The following is a 19,539-nucleotide window of genomic DNA, read 5'->3' as shown; positions in this document are numbered from 1 at the left end:
AATCACTTATTATGGTTTGTCAAATGTATCTTTTGGCACTTTGGCACGACGATCAAAGAGCCATCTAGTTCCATTATCCGGGAGCGCAGGCAGACATCTCCATGACCAATATCTTAAAAATTCTGCAATTGACACTAAAACAATCCAGATGTCAATATGTATTTTGTATTTTGGGATGAACTGTCCCTTTAAGCAGTATATGATTTAGAATATAAATTGCAACACTACTGCCATAACTATTTCTATGTTTTCTATGAACACAGTAACTTTACAATAACCTAATAACTTCATTATCACCTACTGGTGTATCTAAATTATCTTGTGACCTTATTTTCAAGATGTGGACATTTGTAACCCTTTTTCAGGAAAAAATGAGCATCAAGGTGCAGACGAGGACGATGCACAAGACTTGTTTTCTCTGTTACATCATTACTATTCTCTTTCATTACTACTTGTTGAGGCAAGGCACAACAAAACGCAAATTCTAAATTATTTTAACTGAGAGAATGGGAATTAATTAAAGCAAGACTATGTAACTTTTGACAGAACCGACTGTGTAAGTACATCAACGCTATTACAGCCTAACTTGGTATGGTATTACCACTAGCTTTTGGTTGCTGATTGTGTGAACTGTGTGAATTTAATAAAATAACAAACGGAACACAGAGATGTAGTGCAGTGCCCAGCAACAGCTTCTGTTTATTCTCCTATGCACATGTCAACCACAGCAGAACTCCGCCAACAACAACCCAATAAACACAGGACAGTCTGTTACATACTCCCCTCAGCACCTGTATGACCCAGTTGTCCCACACATTTTAAGCTGAAAAATGTGCAGCGGCAGGCCCACCATGCAGCTGCCTAATATGACACATGCCATCTTTGCGAACAATGGCCCAGATGGATGGGTCAAGCTCCAGCACCCGCTGGACCCTCCATCCAGCGTGGTCGTTATCAAAAGCCAAGTGCCTGAGGCTAGAATAGGCTACAATCCGTTCCAGGCCATCCACATTATTTGCCAAAACTGTACCCACAGAGTCTTTAGACTCAACGCACACAGCTTCTGTGATGCACACCGGACTTCCGTGAGATCGAAAGCTGTTGTTTTCTGTGTCTCTCTCCTTCTCTATCTATCTTAGCTGTTTATTCTTCGATATGCTCTTGGTTAGCTTTCCCGAACCTAGCCTAGCTCACTGTTTTTGCCTTTCACCACAGTCAACACAGCCTTGATAAACAAGTGTTACGATGGATTGTGCTGACTGTTCTGCAGTTGCAGATAGGGTGTCTTTATTAGAGAGATGTATCAGTGAGCTAGAGCAGCTTCTCTCAGTTAGAAACACGGGCACTGCAGATAGTGTTAGCCCCAGGCCTGATAGCAGGCCTGCTAGCCTTAGGCGTGGGAGAGGGTGCAGGAGCAAGTCACCGGTTGTGTGGCCTGGTCAGCAGTCACCCCTCACAGCTGTCCTCGCTAGCCCAGTTGTCTGAGGGTGCTGGCATCACACAGGGAGAAACAGGCAACCCAGGCACACAGCACCACAAGCTATAGCAACATTGTAATTCATGCTGCAAGCTGTGTCACTTTCACTCTCTATAGCTTCCTCCCCCTTTTTCTCCTCCTCCTACTCTCTTTTCATTCAGGCTCCCTTCTGATGACCTCGGGCCCCACGGACCATCTACCTCTCCTGGCTCCTGCAGCCTCACATACTGTCGGATCTAGATTGTCACACCCTGGGCTCAGCCGGATCATTGCTCTCCTCTGTTTCACTATCTCCTTATATCTGTATTTCTGTAAATGCTGATGCCTCTTCACTCTTATCTCTCTGTCTATTACTAATTATCCTGTGTGGCCTGCCCTCTTCCAGGTCACCACGGTGGACAGGAGGTAGTGTGGCTCAGGCACTACTTGGTGATGCCTCGTCCTGCTAAGTCCTCTCCTGGATCCACACACTTTACATATATGATAATTTGTATCATATATTCTGTCAATGCAACTTGTAAACTGTGATTTGCTGTTCTTGTCTGTACATTCAACATCTATTGCATGTCTGTCCATCCGTGTAGATCTTAAACGGGAGGGCAAAGTCACCACTGGAGAGGAGGTGAGCACTTGTTTAAAGCAGGTGAAAGAAGCCTCACATTCAGCGGTCCTCTCAAAAGTCACATTTTTCCCAGCCAGGTGGTTCAGCGGTGCTGCAAACTGGGAAATAAAAATTTTAACAAGCAGCCTGTTTTATGAGCAAAGACCCACAAAGGCCTGGACCTCAGAGGGAGTGCCTAGAGTCAGCCAAGTTCTCACCTTATCCTTGTTCCATGGGTCAGGCTGGAGGCCCTGTATGGAGACTACAGTCAGACTATACTATGTATAGTTAATGTATATTTGTCCTCTTCAGCCCCCTCCACCTGCCAGTAGCCATTTGAAAAGTCAAGGGTGCTGTACTACTTCATGCATTATTAATAGGGAGTTTTTGGCTAAATGTGGCTATTAATAGTAATTAATGTTTATCAGGGATAATAATTAATTATGATAAATAATAAGATCCAATTTACATTAGATCACCTCAGGGAAGCACCCTTGAAGAAGGGAAAAGATCGTCAATTGACCAAATCAGTCTGATAAAAAAGGTACTAAACTGTCAGTTTGTAACTCTGATTAATAATTAACTTAATAACTACAACCAAAATTACCATAACAGCTAGTAATGGTCGAAGAATTTTGGAGTCCTTGACAGAGTAGAGGTTGGCAACATTCACTCTTGTACAATATTAAATAGACAGCATGTAGAAGTCTTTTATTTAACACAAAGATGAAAACATGTACACAACAACATGTACTATATACAGGCGTGTGTGTGTGTGTGTGTGTGTGTGTGTGTGTGTGTGTGTGTGTGTGTGTGTGCGTGCGTGTGTCTGGAAGAACAAAAGCAAAATGGCTGATCAAAAGGGACTACAAGATGGCTGATCGAAGGGTTGGACTCAGGTCCAAGATGGTGGATCACCATTTGTTTCATTGATAGGAACAAAAAAAATGGTGGTGCTCACACATGTACTCACTGATATCACATGTGGGTGTGATATGCTCCAGTCTGAAGGAGTTTGTGTATGTGTGACATGATGCCACATTACAGAAGATAAGAAGAAAACAACCAATAACCTGACTACACAGAGATCACAATAACACCCAAACAGTGAACAAACACATAGATTGAACACATGTGCATTACAGAGATCAAAAAGTCATGTGCTTAGCAGTGCTATGCTGTGCTATGTGCTATCTAGGCCCAGTTCAACGTTACCATTCTTTGAGGAAAAGGTGCTGGTGGTTCCTTGGCTGATGAGCGATTCAGGAGAAGTTTGTAATTCCAGTGTTGAACAATGCTGTTTTTGCTGTGCAAGGTCTAATGAAAGACAGCAGGTGGAGGAAACTGGTCACTCCTTTCCTTTGCAAGGATTCAGTGCTAACTTGCTTCGTGTCCCTTTGATTGATCTTGAATTTCCCTCGGTATCAATAAAGTGTCTATCTATCTATCTATCTATCTATCTATCTATCTGATTGTGTAGTTAGCTGGTAAGCTTTGCGTTGCAGCTGCTGGCACTAACTAAGCTGGAATATTAGCAGGACCTTGCTGTGAAGAGAAGTTCTTTGGGCCTGCTGGAAAATGCAGCTGGCAACTCTCAGCAGCTGTTAGACCAAGAAGAATCCAGGAGAAGAGAATGTGAGGGCAGGCAGCCCTGTAGGGAACAAAGTGGAGAAGAGAGTGAACAAAGAAAGGAGCTGGAGTTTTGACTATCTGGTCAGTGGGGAGTCTGTCACCCTGACCAATAGTAGCTCAAAGCTGAATTTACACCTAGGTGTGTAGACTGGGGAATTCAGGGAAACTAGGTTCAGTTCTGAGTCCATTTCGAAATCCACAATGAACGACTTCATCTGTGGGTCCCAACAGTGCTGAACCAGGATGAGCCTGCCAGGGCGTCGAGGCTGTCATCCACTCATGGAAGGGGGTGTGAATCTTTGATGCGACAATTGTCAATGTAGAATCTCCACCGTCCTCCTTTCTTTTTAACTAGCACCACCGGAAAAGCCAAGGAGCTGCAGCTCTCCACCACCAGCATATCAGCCAGTAGGACAGCCACCTGGTGTTCAATCAATAACCATTTCTCTGGAGACGCTGATAGGCACGCTGTTTGTGTTGAGGGTGGTCGCCAGTCCTAATGTGGTGTCATAATGAGTGTGCACCTGCTTGTATTTTTGACAGACAGGCTGAAACACCACCAAACCTCTGTAGCAGTCCCAACAGGTCTGCTGCATTATGGCTGATCCATCCAGGGAGTTCAGCAGATGATGGCTGGACAGCTTCGACCTCAGGGGGAAGGTCAAGTGGTGTTACATCAGCTTTCTCAACCAGGTAAAACTCACCCAGGTGCAGCCCCGGCTTAAGCTCAACAGTGGGATGGAGGACAATTTGACACCACCCTCCACACTGGTCACTGGGTGGGCCAGCACCAGTCCAGTTGTTTCAGGGATGTTAGGCTCCAAATAGCCCTCAAAGTCTGTTGCAGGAAAACCAGCACCGGAGGAGAAAGACACCTTCACTGGTACCAGGAATTCACTCAGGGGGGGAATGGTCATAACATCAGCCAGGGAAACAAACTCCCCACCCCAAAAGCAGGGGCACACAAATGTCACCTAACTGTAACACACACCACCCTAAGTCCAGCAGTGCATGGTTCTTGGCAAGAAAGTCCAGGCTGAGTAGTACAGTCTGGGTGGATTCCCTCAGTACATGGTAGGTGTATTGCCAGCAGGTAGGGCCCAGGCAAAAAGTCACTGAAATGGTGCCCAGCGTATCCAACATCTGCCCATTCACTGCACAAGAGTCAAAATAGTCCTTTTTGAGAGGCCTGGTGAGCTAATCTTCACAAATCAAGTCTTCACCTATCAACAACACGCCTTCCACCGTTCCTCTAACATGAGATGCAGGGCGGTCAAAACTGTCCATGACAGTACTGTCTGTGGAAATGTCATACTGCAAGGAGCCCTAAGGTGGAGGAGCTGATGTCTGGGCCTCAACACCAGCTACTGACCATTTCCCTGAAGGCTGCTGTCAACATTCTCTCGCATTGGCAGGAAGCGCACACCATGCTTTCCAGGCTCCTCTTCATGTCACCACATGCCACCATGGGCTAGGGCTCCTGCCTCCAGGTGGCTTAGTGGTGGGAGATATTCCTGACTCCTAATAGCGCCCGCCGCAATGGTAGCCACCCTGAGGCAGAAACAGTTTGCGATCAGGAGAGCGGCCCTGATAACCATCCCAGGACCCTCTCGTCTGGCAACCCCTCTTACCACAGAAACAGCCACAGCATTCCGCTGTGGGTGAGCAAAGCCTGCGCTATCTCCTGTCCGTACTCTAGGCTCTCAGTCTCTTGTTCTCATCACTTATTTCTTCCATCTCAATCCTCATGAAGCACATCTCCTCTGTCAGTTTATTAACAGCTCTATGTAGGCTATCCCAAGCAGACACAGACGACACAGATGAAGCCCCTATGGGTAGATGAGTGCCTGGTGGTAGGTACTCACACATTCTCTCTGCAGGGAATCTCTGTCGTTTTCACATCACTCTGCCACAGTCAATGCCTCTTCCACATCAGTAGCACCCTGCTCCAAATATTTAGCCTTCAGGTCTGGAACAAGAGGAAGTGCCGAAACACCTTCTGCCTCTGCGCAATGACCCCATAATCTGGGAACCCCTGCATAACCATCCTGTTCACTTCAGAAGCATAAACCTCTAAGCTTTCACCAGGCGCCCGCACATGGGCTAAAAGGCTGGCCCTGAAGCGGTCAATGAACTGTCTCTGTCCAAATGCTGCTCCCAGTCTCTCTTTAACGACCGCATAGTCTGATTTAACTGTATCAGGGAGGCTTATCCCACAGCAGAAAAGCTGGCATGCAGAGACAAGTAGGCAGAATCCTCGCCAGTTGTTCTTAGTAGTCTCCGCTGCTTCCGACTGCCACTCTGATGGTCATCTCCAGCTGAGGAAACTTTGGCTCCTATCCCCAGCAAATGGGGTAGGCAGATCAACTCTCACGTCTCTGCAGGATGACCGGCCAGCATACAACCCTGCCTCGGGTTTAAAAGGGTCCTCATCTCCAAGCCACATGTCCATATCTTTTGTCCGGCTCCCAAAACTCCATAGCTATACTGAGGTAGCTAAGCTACGAGGATAAAAGCGTGTATAACCATGGCATGACTGAGAGAAACACTTAACTGCAGCCCGTCAAAAAGAAACACTACTGTCACTAATGTAACCAAGTGTCTTTGGGTTCACTAACTGTGTGAATTTAATAAAATAACAAATGGGACACAGAGACGTAGTGCAGTGACCAGCAACAGCTTCTGTTAACATGACTAACCCTAACCCTTGCACGTGTCAACCACAGCTCAACTCGGCCAACATCAACTGCTTTATGCTAGCTCTATGGCAACTACCAGGGGACACACTACTTAAAATAGATAAATAATATAAACACAGGACAGTCTGTTAAATTGCTGTGGTACTTGTGACTGATAAGTAATTTTTTTAAGCTGGGCTCAACTTCCCGGCTATAAAAATGCTCTGATCTTCTGCGTTGTGGTTCCCATAGAGTGTGCACACTACAGACTTCCGCCGACTAACTTCCCATTTAGTGCTTGGCTAACTTGAATGGGAATAGAGTAATTTCAACGTGCTGCTCTTCTTGACTTTCCAAATTTTATTGGACCTCATGGCTCAAATTACAACAGTCAAACAACTCATTCTGTAGGGGTTTTGAGGCTGAAGAAAAATTGTCCACTGTTTTACAGACGGTTCTTTCACCAAGCTAGCTTCTGGGAAAAATACTTTTTGGACTGTCATTATGTCAAGAGTGCGTGAAACCGCGAGGCAAACAAACAATAGATAGACGGCCCAAGAATCAAAATTGAATCGAAACAAATCATGAGATTACCAAAGATTCACACCCCTACACATCGGCTGTATAAGGGCAAATACACAGAGAAGGGCAACAAAAAGTCCAGCTGTCATATTCTTACAATAACGTGAGGTCAAAATAACTTTGCTTCTCTAAACACATCTTTACACAAAATTTTCGATCAGAAAAAATGTCATTGTCCATTACAAAGCCACCTATGATTCATGCTGTAACATAAGTAATTAGACACCACTGGAAAGGGGGTTTCAGACTATGTTAGATCTGACACTTAGTCTGAGATATATTAAGGTTTTTGTGTTGATGTATGAGGTAGTTTACCTGCAGTGGACTACCATGGGCCCAGTGTCTGGAGGATTACAGGCCTTGACTCTGCGTAGAAAGGTCAGTGTTGAGGTGGGATACTCAGGCACTCCATGGTCAGGCCAGGCCATAAACTGGAACTGTCGAACCTCTCTTTTCTCACTGGAGCCATTCTGTTGGAGCACCAATACACAGATTAACACGTTTGGTCATTTATAAAAATGTGATTTAACACCCTGAATTCCATTCAATGATTATGTAACCATGAACTAAAACATTTAATGCAATAATTAATTCATCAAATGTCACGTCCTAGTAGGGATTAATTGTCCTCATTGACGGATTAAAAATAACAGTAAACAACCAGGATGCAAGGCCTATCATTACTGTGTGTTTTGAACAGGGGCACAAGACCAAACCGACTGATCACAAGTGAAACATAGCGCTACACAAAGAAATGTACGTTGTGTTCTCCCTGGCATTTATCCATGCTAAATAACATAACAATAACATGCCCTACTACTGACTCGTTCTACTCTGCCTCTGATCTGCAGTTATGCCTCTGCCAAAGTAGGTTAAGCATGCTGGCTCTACAGTCATCGTCAGCATCCACAGATTAAAAAAAAAGCCAACTAAATGAATACATATGACACAACATTACACTCCACTGTGGTTTCAGTCATTCATGCTACCAGACTGATTGCCAACTTATGTGATTGGCCCTCAACATGATGTTGGTCTGTGTTTCTCCAAAAGTTGAGTCTGTCTCAACATTTTCACCGCGGCTGGCCGCATTTTTTCAGAACCACCTGAGGCCACCACCACGCAGCCAGAATGGACTACCCACATTAAAATTAATGGGAAGACCTGCATTTTTGCCACATCGCCCGATTTAATCTGAATGTAACAACCTTAAAAGCGTAACATTATTGAGCAAAAAGAATGTTTTGTGTTCTCTCACAGGCCTCATCACTGATAACTTATTTTGTTGTTCAAGCTTTAATGACTGTCGTTGTTGTGAGATTAATGGCCGATGACACCACAACCTCTTTCTCTGCACATTTCACCATATGCAGCTACTGCAGCCTTTACTTTAATCTGACAGCATTCAGGTCAGGCTTGTGCCTTGTTCAAAGTGCTATAGAAACATAATAGGTCTGACGTAGTCAGATTGTCTTCATGACTTTGACTTAAAAGTGACCAACGTGTTTATTATGACATGAGACTGACAAGTAAAATTGCCATCAGATTAACATGACAAGCTAATGCCAGAAGGGGGTTTTAGTGCTCTTTCAGAACAAATCACCAAAGTCATCTGCTGTCAAGGAGTTAACACTTGCTTGCTGTCAAACATGATCATACTTCTTATATACACAAGACATTTAAAGTTCTTACCTTATAGAGGGCGAATGTACGTACAGTGTATGTAGCCAACTCTCCAGTGTCCAACATGGTCACCTGAATCGTCCCATATGTCTCTGTGCCTCGACTGGGCCAATACTGGTCACATTTCACCTGCGCACAGACACAGAGCAAAGTTTTATTTCATTTTATTGTTTAAGTACAAAGGTATGCAGCATGTATGTGGTGTGGCATGGACGTATGTGTACAATAATTACAATGTATACCCAGTCGTCTAACTGTGGTATAACTCCGTAGTGAGAGTATTTGTATGTTTGGTTTAGGGCTGTCAAAATATAAGATTTTCACTACACATTTATCATGGCTAAAATAATTCATGGTCACAGTATCACCTGAGATGTTGGTCAGATCATCTGAAGTCCAACTCTCCATACATCCATCTAACACTTTGGTCCAGGGCAGAGTATGTTGAAAACTACTTGTTAGATGGACATATTGCTGCAGACATTCATGATCCCCAGAGGATATTTCCTAATAATTTTGTTCACCTCCTCACCTTTCTCAGCTGTAAGACAAGAAATCTCAGTTTGCCATGAAATTTATGAAGCCCACACACTTTTGATCTCAAGAGGATGAAACATTTTGATCTTAACACCCTGTTTTTTTTTTTTGGGGGGGGGGGGGGGGGGGGGTTTGTAATACCATCCATATAAACTCTACATTTCTAACAGTACAATTTTGAATGTCAGGGTGTAAAGCTCTGACATTTAAAATTTTCAGGTGCAACAGCTTGCCAAAATAAGTCAGCAAGCTTACTATACTATTTAACTTTTTTTTTTAACCAGAGCCTGTCCTGACCTCCCTGGGGCCATACGCAAAATTTTGATAAAGGGTCCTCCTACCTGACCTGTTAGCCATATAAACCTTTGGCACTGTTGCCATTGACGGGAAAAAAATAAGAGAGAAGAGAGGCATAGGGCAAGAAATAGAGTTGTGGTCAAAAGTTTACATAAACTAAATGTATATCATGACAGTCTACAGTTCCAATGATTTCTACAGCTATCATTTTTCTCTGATAGAATGAGTGGAACACACTACTTTGTCACACACACACACACACACACACACACACAAAAAAAACATTCATGAAGTTTGCTGTAAATAATTTGTTATGGTTCTTCTGAAAATGTGACCAAATCTGCTGGATCAAAAATATACATACAACAAATTGAATGACCAATTTTAGTGAGGTGAAAGTTGTGTGAATCAAATTTGCTTTGTAGAATGGCCACTTAAAAATGTCCCTTGGCCATTTTCATCCACAAGCTTCTGGCAGGCCTCTCGCTACATTTTTAAGCACTCCTTTTGACAGAATCTGCAAAGTTCAACTAAATTTGTTGGCAGTTCCTGGCACAGACTTGTTTCTTCATCACAGTCCCCTTGTCCTCAATGGGGCTCAAGTCAGGCCTTTGGGAAGGCCATTACCAAAACCTCAATTCTAGCCTGATTTAGTTACTTTAAGTACATTTAGCTGATAATACATACTTTTACTCATGCCCCACCTTTCACATAACTGTACAGAAGCATATTGTTGCCACACAAGAAAAACAAAAAACACTATTGTAATAAAGTGAAAAGTTTCCTGTTTAAACATGATAACATATTGTAATAACATTAAATGTTTCATGTTATAGCATGATAATTTATATTGTTATAACGTGAAAAGTATGACATTAAAGCGGGATAATTTTTATATTAATAACCTGAAAAGTATTGTGTTAAAACGTGATAATTAATATTGTATTAATGTGAAAAGTATCATGTTAAAACCTGATCTGTCATAGTTCAGTGTCTGTTTGTTCCTTTTTTTCTGTTTTACTTTGACCCTTGTGTGTCGAATTGTGCTTGTCAGTTCCTCCTGTGTGTTTTTCCGTTAATTCCCTCACCTGTCCGTGTCCCTCTTCACTCCACCCGTTCCTCGTCCTGTCATTAGTGTGTCTGTATATAGCCTTTGTTCTCCCTCATGTCTTCGTCCGATCGTTTTCGTTTTCCCTCCGTCTTGGTCTGTGATGTTCAGTGTTACTTCATTTCCTGTCCTTTGGTGTCCCGTTCCTGTTGCCGTGCCCTCCCTACTTCGCCCGACCTAGCCTGTGTTAGCATGTCTCCGTCTTTGTCCGTCATCCTCTGTCTTGGTCTGTCTTTCCCCGTGTTGCCTCCCAGCTTTGTCCCCAGTGTTTTCTCCAGTGTCTCCTCATGTCTCCAGTTTGGTACGTTTGTAGTTTTGATTTCTGGTTTCTCTTTTGCTTTGTACTTTACTTTTGTTTGCACTTTGGTTTAGCCTTTAGTTGTTACTTTGTTTTTGTCTACTTGACTCCATTTAGTTTTTCTGTATTCCTTTGTCAGTAGTTCAGCTTCATTTATTAAAAGCTCGCCTTTTGTTTCCCCCAATCCTGCCTCCTGTGTGTGTCTACACTTGGGTCCTCATTTAATATACCATGAAACATAACATGATCATTTGTATTGCATTAATGTGAAAAAATCATGTTAAAAGGTGATGATTTATATTGTGAGAAGGTGAAAAGTTTTGCGTTATAATGCGATAATTTATATTGCTTTTATTTCTCAATTACATGATTTAATTAAGTTCTACTTCATGCTTGGGTTGAAACATGGCAAGATTTAGTTATTGAGCACGGTGCAGGGTTTGAATAATGTGGGAGCCAACGGGAGCTGAGCTACCATTAAAGCAGTCAAATTACAGATCTGTGGGGGTCTCGATTACATTACCAACATCTGTTATTTTGAACACAAATAATACATTTTTCAATGTAATGGGTCATTTTTACATTGACATTAAACAATCATATTTTCCAGAGGAAATAAGCACCATATTCTCTTGTGAATGACAGTGACAATGACCACGCACTGTAATTCTCTCTCACCTTTTTTTTTTTATTTGAATATAATAACTGTTGTTGTGATCTACTTTACACAATTGTTGCAGGAAGTGGGCTGCTGTGTGTGTGAAAGTCATGGATATGGACAACATAGTGAAGAGATGAATGTCACTAGTAACGGCAATATAACAGACTCCCTTACAAATCAAATGATTTTAAGGGTTGTTGCATCATGAGGAGAAACTTAATCAACTTGGTGAAACGGCTATGGCAAAATTTAACTCATTGGTGCCTTCTTGTAAATTCGGCATTAAGTACAATTAGGATGTTTCTGTCCTTGTACAAAGTGTCACTTTCTTTGTGGCATCGCTGTAGAAGCCTATCACTCCTTCACTGGACTACCCTTAAAAAAAAAAACACTCAATTTTGAGCCTTGTTGCGTTAGGGGAAATGGTATAAACGTTGTGAAACGCTTTCTACAACACATTCTTAACTATTTTGGCCTGCTTGTTCATTCGGCAAACGTTATACATGAAGACATTTTTTCTGTCAATGTAGCCCTATATTTTCTATAGAGTGGGGCATTTAATGTGAGCCACTGTATGCGCTATTATCTTATTTATCTATTTCTGTCCTAGCATTGGTTAGGGTTACTTATCATAGAGACCCCCACAAAGCTCATATCATAACTCGAACCCTGGCACAGTGAATGACATAAGTATGTGCGTATGTTAACAATGCTGTACTGAGTTCCCTCCCCAGACAGCTTAACAACCACTCACACTTGGGCTCACCTAGCCCTAACAACCCACATGAAGGCCAGTTGGGTCAATGACTCACAATAGCCTCTTGGATGAGTGGTGAAACGTCTTGAAGAAACGGAAACAAGTCCAGTTACCTACGATATAGCACTTAGAATGTACAGTCAGGAGGCTTTTAAAATGCATGGGCTTTACAGAGGAAAGAATCCTCCTCCCTCTGGTGGCAGCTTCATTTCTTATTGATCAGCCTGAGGCCCAATGGATACAAGCCACCCAGCACAGCTACTGACAGTAGCTGTGTGCGTAATATGGTGCACGAATCTCAGACCACTCATCGGGCAGGCCAGGTTATAAGAACTATCTATTCTGATTAATAGGGGATTAAGTGTTAAATAATTCATCTTTAATGAGGAACATCTTAACGTTAAAAAGTGATACTTTTCAAGTTATTACAATATGTAATGACGCCTTTAAGGTGAAGCTTTTCACGTTATTACATTAAGTTTTTCACATTATATCGTGATCATTATTTTTTTTCTTTGTGTGGCAGCAATAGGCCTCTGTACTTTTCACCTCTAACATGTTAACTATCTGATGAAATTATCACCATCAGTTGTAGAAGTTGAAGATAACATTGAATAGCATTAAAGAATTGCAGAACAGAGCGGACATTTATTTAATAATATCTTCTAATACTGTGGATATACCACTAAGTACCATGGTAGTTTCCAGATAGTTTTTGTGTGTAAAATTGCTGCAGTAAACTTGACTGTTGTCAGACACACAGAGTGCACTGGAGACACGGTGGCTGCCACACACACGCGCATGCACGCACACAAACATATAAATACTGCTGTGGCACTTGTGACGCTGTGTGATGCTGTATGATGGATGCATGTGGACTTTCACTGTCCCCACACTGCTGGAGGACAACTCCAGTTCAAGACAATTGCTTTGTAACCTCCATCTCACCCACAAACACCTGTTTTTCTGTGCCAGAAAAAAAATGGTTTTCTTCAGTTTCCTCTTGGTTGTGGCCATGGATCACTGTAAAGAACCATTGATCAGCAGCTCATTTCTATGCAGTAACATTCAAAAGGCACTTTGTATTGACCATTGATGGTTGAATGTGCACATTTCTGAGGCTGCGTCTCCCGTTTCTCATCATGGGCGATGTGAGATCACTGGCTAATAATATGGAGGAGCTAATGGTGCTAGCCAGGAGTCAGAGGGAGTACCTGGAGTGTAGTTTAATGTGCTTTACAGAGACATGGCTGCACCAGGACATTCCCGACAAAGTTTCCATCGAGGGCTATGAGACTGTTCAGCCGACAGGGACTGCACCAGGAGCAGTAAGTGTAAAGGAGAGGGGCTTGCCGTTCTAGTTAACAACAGGTGGTGCAGTCCTGCTCATATTACCATCAAAGAGCGTATCTTTTGCCCGGACATTGAACTGTTTGCCATTGGACTCCGACCATATTATCTGCCTCAGGAGTTTTCATATGTTGTTGTGGTGACTATTTACATTCCTCCCTCTGCCAACCCGACGTCGGCGTGTGACGTCATCCACGAGTGCATTCATTGCTATCTCGGGTGACTTCAACCACGTCACCATGGATACAGTGCTGCCCAACTTCACGCAGTATGTGAGCTGTCCTACCAGAGAGGAGAGGACCCTGGACTTGCTGTATGCTAACATGAAGGATGCATACAGCTCCTCTCCCCTACCCCCACTGGGTAGGTCAGACCACAACCTGGTGCACCTCAACCTCTGTTATGTGCCTCTGGTGAAGAGCCAGCCTGCGACCACAAGGACAGTGAGTAGATGGTCAGAGGAAGCTTATGAGACGCTTATGAAGCTTATGGGATGTTTTGAGGTCACAGACTGGCAGTCACTCTGTGAGCCACATGGAGAGGACATTGATGGGCTCACAGAGTGCATCACGGACTATATCAACTTTTGTGTAGACTCCACTATCCAAGCGGAGACTGTGCATTGTTACCCAAATAACAAGCCGTGGGTAACAAAGGACATCAAAGCCATCCTCATGAAAAGAAGTGGGGTTTCAGAGCTGGCAACAGGGAGGAGGTGAGAACAATACAGGGACATCTTGAAGTGAAGATCAGGGAGGCTAAAGAAAACTACAGGAGAAAGCTGGAGTGGAAACTTCAGCAGAACAACACAAGAGAGGTCTGGAGAGGAATGAGGACCATCACTGGATTCATGTCAGCTGGCAATAGAGGAGTTGAAGGCAGCGTGGACCGGGCCAACAAACTCAATCTGTTTTTTAACAAATTTGATACTGAGGCCCCTGCACCCCCTGATAACACCGCCATCAATCCTATTGCTGTCTGCCTGCTGGGGCAGCAGGCTGAGGGTAGTCAAATCAAATCAAATCAAATCAAATTTTATTTGTATAGCCCAAATTCACAAATCACAGTTTGCCTCAGAGGGCTTTACAATCTGTACAGAGACGACACCCTCTGTCCTTCGACCCTCGATTCGAGTGAGGAAAAACTTGCCCCAAAAAAAAGCTCTTTTAACAGGGAAAAAAAAAATGTGGAAGAAACCTCAGGAAGAGCCACAGAGGAGGGATCCCTCTCCCAGGACGGACAGACATGCAATAGATGTCGCATGTACAGAGCAGATCAACAAGATCACAATGTATACAATTATAATGGATGGTTGACAGGAATGAGCACATAAAGAGGCATCACAGCAACAACAATGAAATGCACATGGAAATGTGATTACTAGTGATAACAGTAGTAGTGGTTAACGGTAAGGATAGTATGTAGTAATGCATTACAATAATAGTAGTGGAACGTATGTACCAGAGATATGACTAATATTAGCAACAGAAGTGGTGGGTGTCAGGCAGGGCCATGGCAGTAGGCGCATCCATGATCAGGCAGGGTCATGGCAGTAGGCGCATCCACGATCAGGCAGGGCCATGGCAGTAGGCGCATCCATGATCAGGCAGGGCCATAGCAGTAGGCGCATCCACGATCCACGACCCGGGCGCGGCCAGGATCCATGGGAGCCTGTAGGACTAGAAAGCACAAGGACTCCGGGGAAGAAGTGAAGTCAGTGACATGCAGAGGTGGGGCATGTATACAGGCATAATGTATACAGATGGAGAGGAGAGGAGGAGAGAGAAGCTCAGTGTGTCATTTGTCCCCCGGACTAGGCCTATAGCAGCATAACTAAGAGCTGGTCCAAGACGGACCTGGGCCAGCCCTAACTATAAGCTCTATCGAAAAGGAAGGTCTTAAGTCTACTCTTAAAGGTAGAGAGGGTGTCCGCCTCCAGGACCAAAACAGAAAGATGGTTCCACAGAAGAGGAGCTTGATAACTGAAGGCTCTGGCTCCCATTCTGCTTTTGGAGATTTTAGGAACTACAAGTAATCCTGCGTTCTGGGAGCGTAATGCTCTAGTTGGGTGATAGGGTAGTATGAGCTCCTGGAGATATGATGGTGCCTGACCATTAACAGCTTTGTAAGTGAGGAGAAGGATTTTAAACTCTATTCTTGATTTTACAGGGAGCCAGTGCAGACAGGCCAATACTGGAGTAATATGATCTCTTTTCTTAGTTCCTGTCAGTACACGTGCTGCAGCATTCTGGACCAGCTGGAGACTCTTTAGAGACTTGTTAGGGTAGCCTGATAATAGAGAATTACAATAGTCCAGCCTGGAAGTAACAAATGCATGGACTAGCTTTTCTGCGTCTTTTTGAGACAGGATGGGCCTGATTTTTGCAATGTTACGTAGATGAAAAAATGCAGACCTTGAAATTTGTTTTATGTGGGAGTTGAAGGACATATCTTGATCAAAGATAACTCCCAGATACCTGACGGTGGTGCTGGAGGCCAAGTTAATGCCATCCACACTAGCTATATCATTAGATAATGCATCTCTAAGGTGTTTAGGACCAAGTACTATAACTTCGGTTTTATCTGAATTTAACAGCAGAAAATTGCAGGTCATCCAGGTCTTAATGTCCTTGAGACATGCATGGAGTTCAGTAAGCTGATTAGTTTCATCTGGCTTTATTGATAGGTATAACTGGGTATCATCTGCGTAACAATGAAAGTTTATGGAGTGTTTCCGAATTATATTTCCTAGAGGGAGCATATATAAGGTGAATAGTATGGGTCCAAGCACGGAGCCTTGAGGAACACCATGACTAACCTTGGTATACAGGGATGACTCATCATTAACATGTACAAACTGAAATCGATCCAATAAATAGGACTTAAACCAGTTTAATGCGGGTCCTTTAATGCCAATTAAGTGTTCCAGTCTCTGTAGTAGAATGTGATGATCAATGGTATCAAATGCAGCACTAAGATCTAGTAAGACCAGGACAGAGACAAGTCCTTTGTCAGAAGCGATTAGGAGGTCATTTGTAACTTTCACCAGTGCCGTCTCTGTGCTATGATGTGTTCTAAAACCTGATTGAAAATCCTCATATAAACTATTGTTATGAAGAAAGTCACATAGCTGGTTGGCGACTGCTTTCTCAAGGATCTTGGAGAGGAAAGGGAGGTTGGATATAGGTCTATAGTTAGCTAAAGCTTCTGGATCAAGATTAGGCTTTTTAAGGAGTGGTCTAATTACAGCTAGTTCAAAGGACTGTGGTACGTATCCTGTTAATAGAGACACGTTGATCATTTCTAGTAGAGATGTGCTAATTAAAGGTAAAGTTTCTTTCAGCGACCTAGTTGGGATGGGGTCTAAGAGACAAGTTGTTGGTCTAGATGAAGAAACCATCGAAGTTAGTTGGTGGAGGTCAATGGGAGAGAAGCAGTCTAAATATAAGTCAGAATTTACAACTGTTTCTGAGGTTCCTGTGTTTAAACATACAATAGTGCCAGTTGAGGGAAAGCCATGATGGATTTTGTCTCTAATAGTTAAAATTTTATCATTAAAGAAGCTCATGAAATCATTACTACTGAGCGTTGTAGGAATACATGGTTCAGTAGAGCTGTGACTTTCTGTCAGCCTGGCGACAGTGCTGAAAAGAAACCTGGTGTTGTTTTTGTTTTCCTCTATTAATGACGAGTAATAGCTTGCTCTGGCATTGCGGAGGGCCTTCCTATATATTTTAAGGCTATCTTTCCAGGCTAAGCGGTATTCTTCTAAATGAGTGGAAGGCCATTTCCTTTCAAATTTCCGTGATGTTTGCTTCAATTTGCGGGTATCCGAGTTATACCAGGGTGCTAACCTCCTGTGCTTTATAGGTTTCTTTTTCAGAGGGGCAATAGAGTCCAGTGTTGTTCGCAATGAGCCTGCAGTGCTATCAACAAGATGATCAATTTGTGAGGAACTGAGGTTAGCGGAGGAGTCCTCTATTATATTAAGACACGGCATTGTATTCAGTGCCAGCGGTATAATTTCCTTAAATTTAGCTACAGCACTATCAGATAGACATCTAGTGAAGGAGTTTTTGCCTAATGGTGTGTAGTCCAGTAATAGAACTTCAAAAGTTATTAAGTGATGGTCTGATAAAAGAGGATTCTGTGGAGAAACTGTTAGATTTTCAATCTCGATACCATAAGCTAGAACAAGGTCAAGGGTGTGGTCAAAACAGTGAGTTGGTTTATGTACACACTGAGAGAAGCCAATAGAGTCTAATAATGTGATAAATGCACTACTAAGGCTATCATTAACGACATCCACATGAATATTAAAATCACCTACAATAATTACTTTATCTGATTTGAGGACTAGACTTGATAAAAACTCAGAGAATTCAGATACAAATTCTGAGTAAGGACCAGGTGCTCGATCCACTACAACAAATAGAACTGGCTGTAAAGTTTTCCACGTTGGATGTGAAAGACTAAGAACAAGGCTTTCAAATGAGTTATAATTTAATTTAGGTTTAGGATTGATTGACAGACTTAAGTCATAAATAGCTGCAACACCACCTCCTCGGCCGGAGCCTCGAGGAATGTGAGTATTAATATGACTAGGGGGAGTGGATTCATTCAGGCTTCAGTAAGACAGAATAAATCAATATTACAATCTGAAATTAAGTCATTTACTAATACAGCTTTCGATGACAGGGATCTGATATTTAGGAGTCCGCATTTAATTCTCTTGTCTTGTTTTGAAATTGCAGAGTTGCTGTTAATTTTTATTAGATTTTCATGCACAACTCTTCTGTGGACTTTTGATTTGATTAATTTAATTAATTTAGGTGGTCGGGGGGCAGACACAGTCTCAATGAAGTTTTGGGTGTGCAATTGATCTAATGGAAGCTCAGAGAAGCGTGTAAGACTGCAGCTCTGCCTCCTGGTCTCAACTCTGGGTTGTCAGGCTGGTTGTTGGCTAATGAAATGGGTTAAATTTCTAGAGATGAGAGCCGCTCCGTCCAAAGTGGGATGGATGCCGTCTCTCCTAATCAGACCAGGTTTTCCCCAGAAAGTCTGCCAATTATCAACAAAGCCCACATCGTTTGCTGGACACCACCTCGACAGCCAGCGGTTGAATGATGACATGCGGCTAAACATGTCATCACTGGTTAGGTTTGGCAGGGGCCCAGAGAAAACTACGGAGTCCGACATTGTTTTGGCATAGGTACACACCGACTCAACATTAATCTTAGTGACTTCCGACTGGCGTAGCCGGGAGTCATTACCGCCGACATGTATTATGATCTTACTATATTTACGTTTAGCTTTAGCCAGCAGTTTCAAATTTGATTCGATGTCGCCCGCTCTGGCCCCTGGGATGCATTTCACTATGGTCGCTGGTGCCTCTAACTTCACGTTTCGTACTATGGAGCTGCCAATAACCAGAGTTGGTTTCTCAGCGGGTGTGTCGCTGAGTGGGGAAAATCTGTTTGAAACGTGAAGCGGCAGATGGTGTACCCTGGGCTTTGGCTTCTTACTATGCCTCCTTCGATCAGTCACCCAGCCGCCCTGCTTTCCCGGCTGCTCGGGAGTTACCGAGGGACGGCTAGCTGAAGCTACGGTTGCTCGGTCCGCACTAGCTAAGGGGGCCTGGCTAACTGCAGCAGTTACAGTCGGAGTTTCCATGCTGCGGAGCCGAGCCTCTAACTCACTGAGCCTCGCCTCCAGCGCTACAAATAAACTACACTTAATACATGTACCAGTATCACTAAGGGAGGCAGAGGTGTAACTGAACATCTGGCACACTGAGCAAGAGAAAAGAGGAGAGCGAGAGGGAGAGAGAGAAGCCATCGCTAGCTGATAGAGGCGAAGCTAGGACACGATAGATTAG

The 19,539-nt window shown here is 43.3% G+C and overlaps 1 protein-coding gene across 12 annotated transcripts in view; it reads right to left on the bottom strand.

Moving 5' to 3' along the window:
* The window catches only part of ptprfa (protein tyrosine phosphatase receptor type Fa), a 541,915-nt gene that overhangs the window by 64,664 nt on the left and 457,712 nt on the right, over positions 1 to 19,539 (bottom strand). For all 12 annotated transcript variants that reach the window (XM_084354897.1, XM_084354905.1, XM_084354902.1 and 9 more), the window contains 2 exons: positions 8,663 to 8,782; positions 7,286 to 7,440 (listed from right to left, as the gene is read on the bottom strand). In XM_084354897.1, the coding sequence (XP_084211023.1) occupies positions 7,286 to 7,440; positions 8,663 to 8,782 (275 nt within the window). The remainder of the gene's footprint in view (positions 1 to 7,285; positions 7,441 to 8,662; positions 8,783 to 19,539) is intronic.

Source organism: Pagrus pagrus (genome assembly GCF_965226575.1).
Source record: "Pagrus pagrus genome assembly, chromosome: 6".
Classification (NCBI taxonomy): domain Eukaryota; kingdom Metazoa; phylum Chordata; class Actinopteri; order Spariformes; family Sparidae; genus Pagrus; species Pagrus pagrus.
This window is presented reverse-complemented; position numbering and strand designations above follow the sequence as displayed.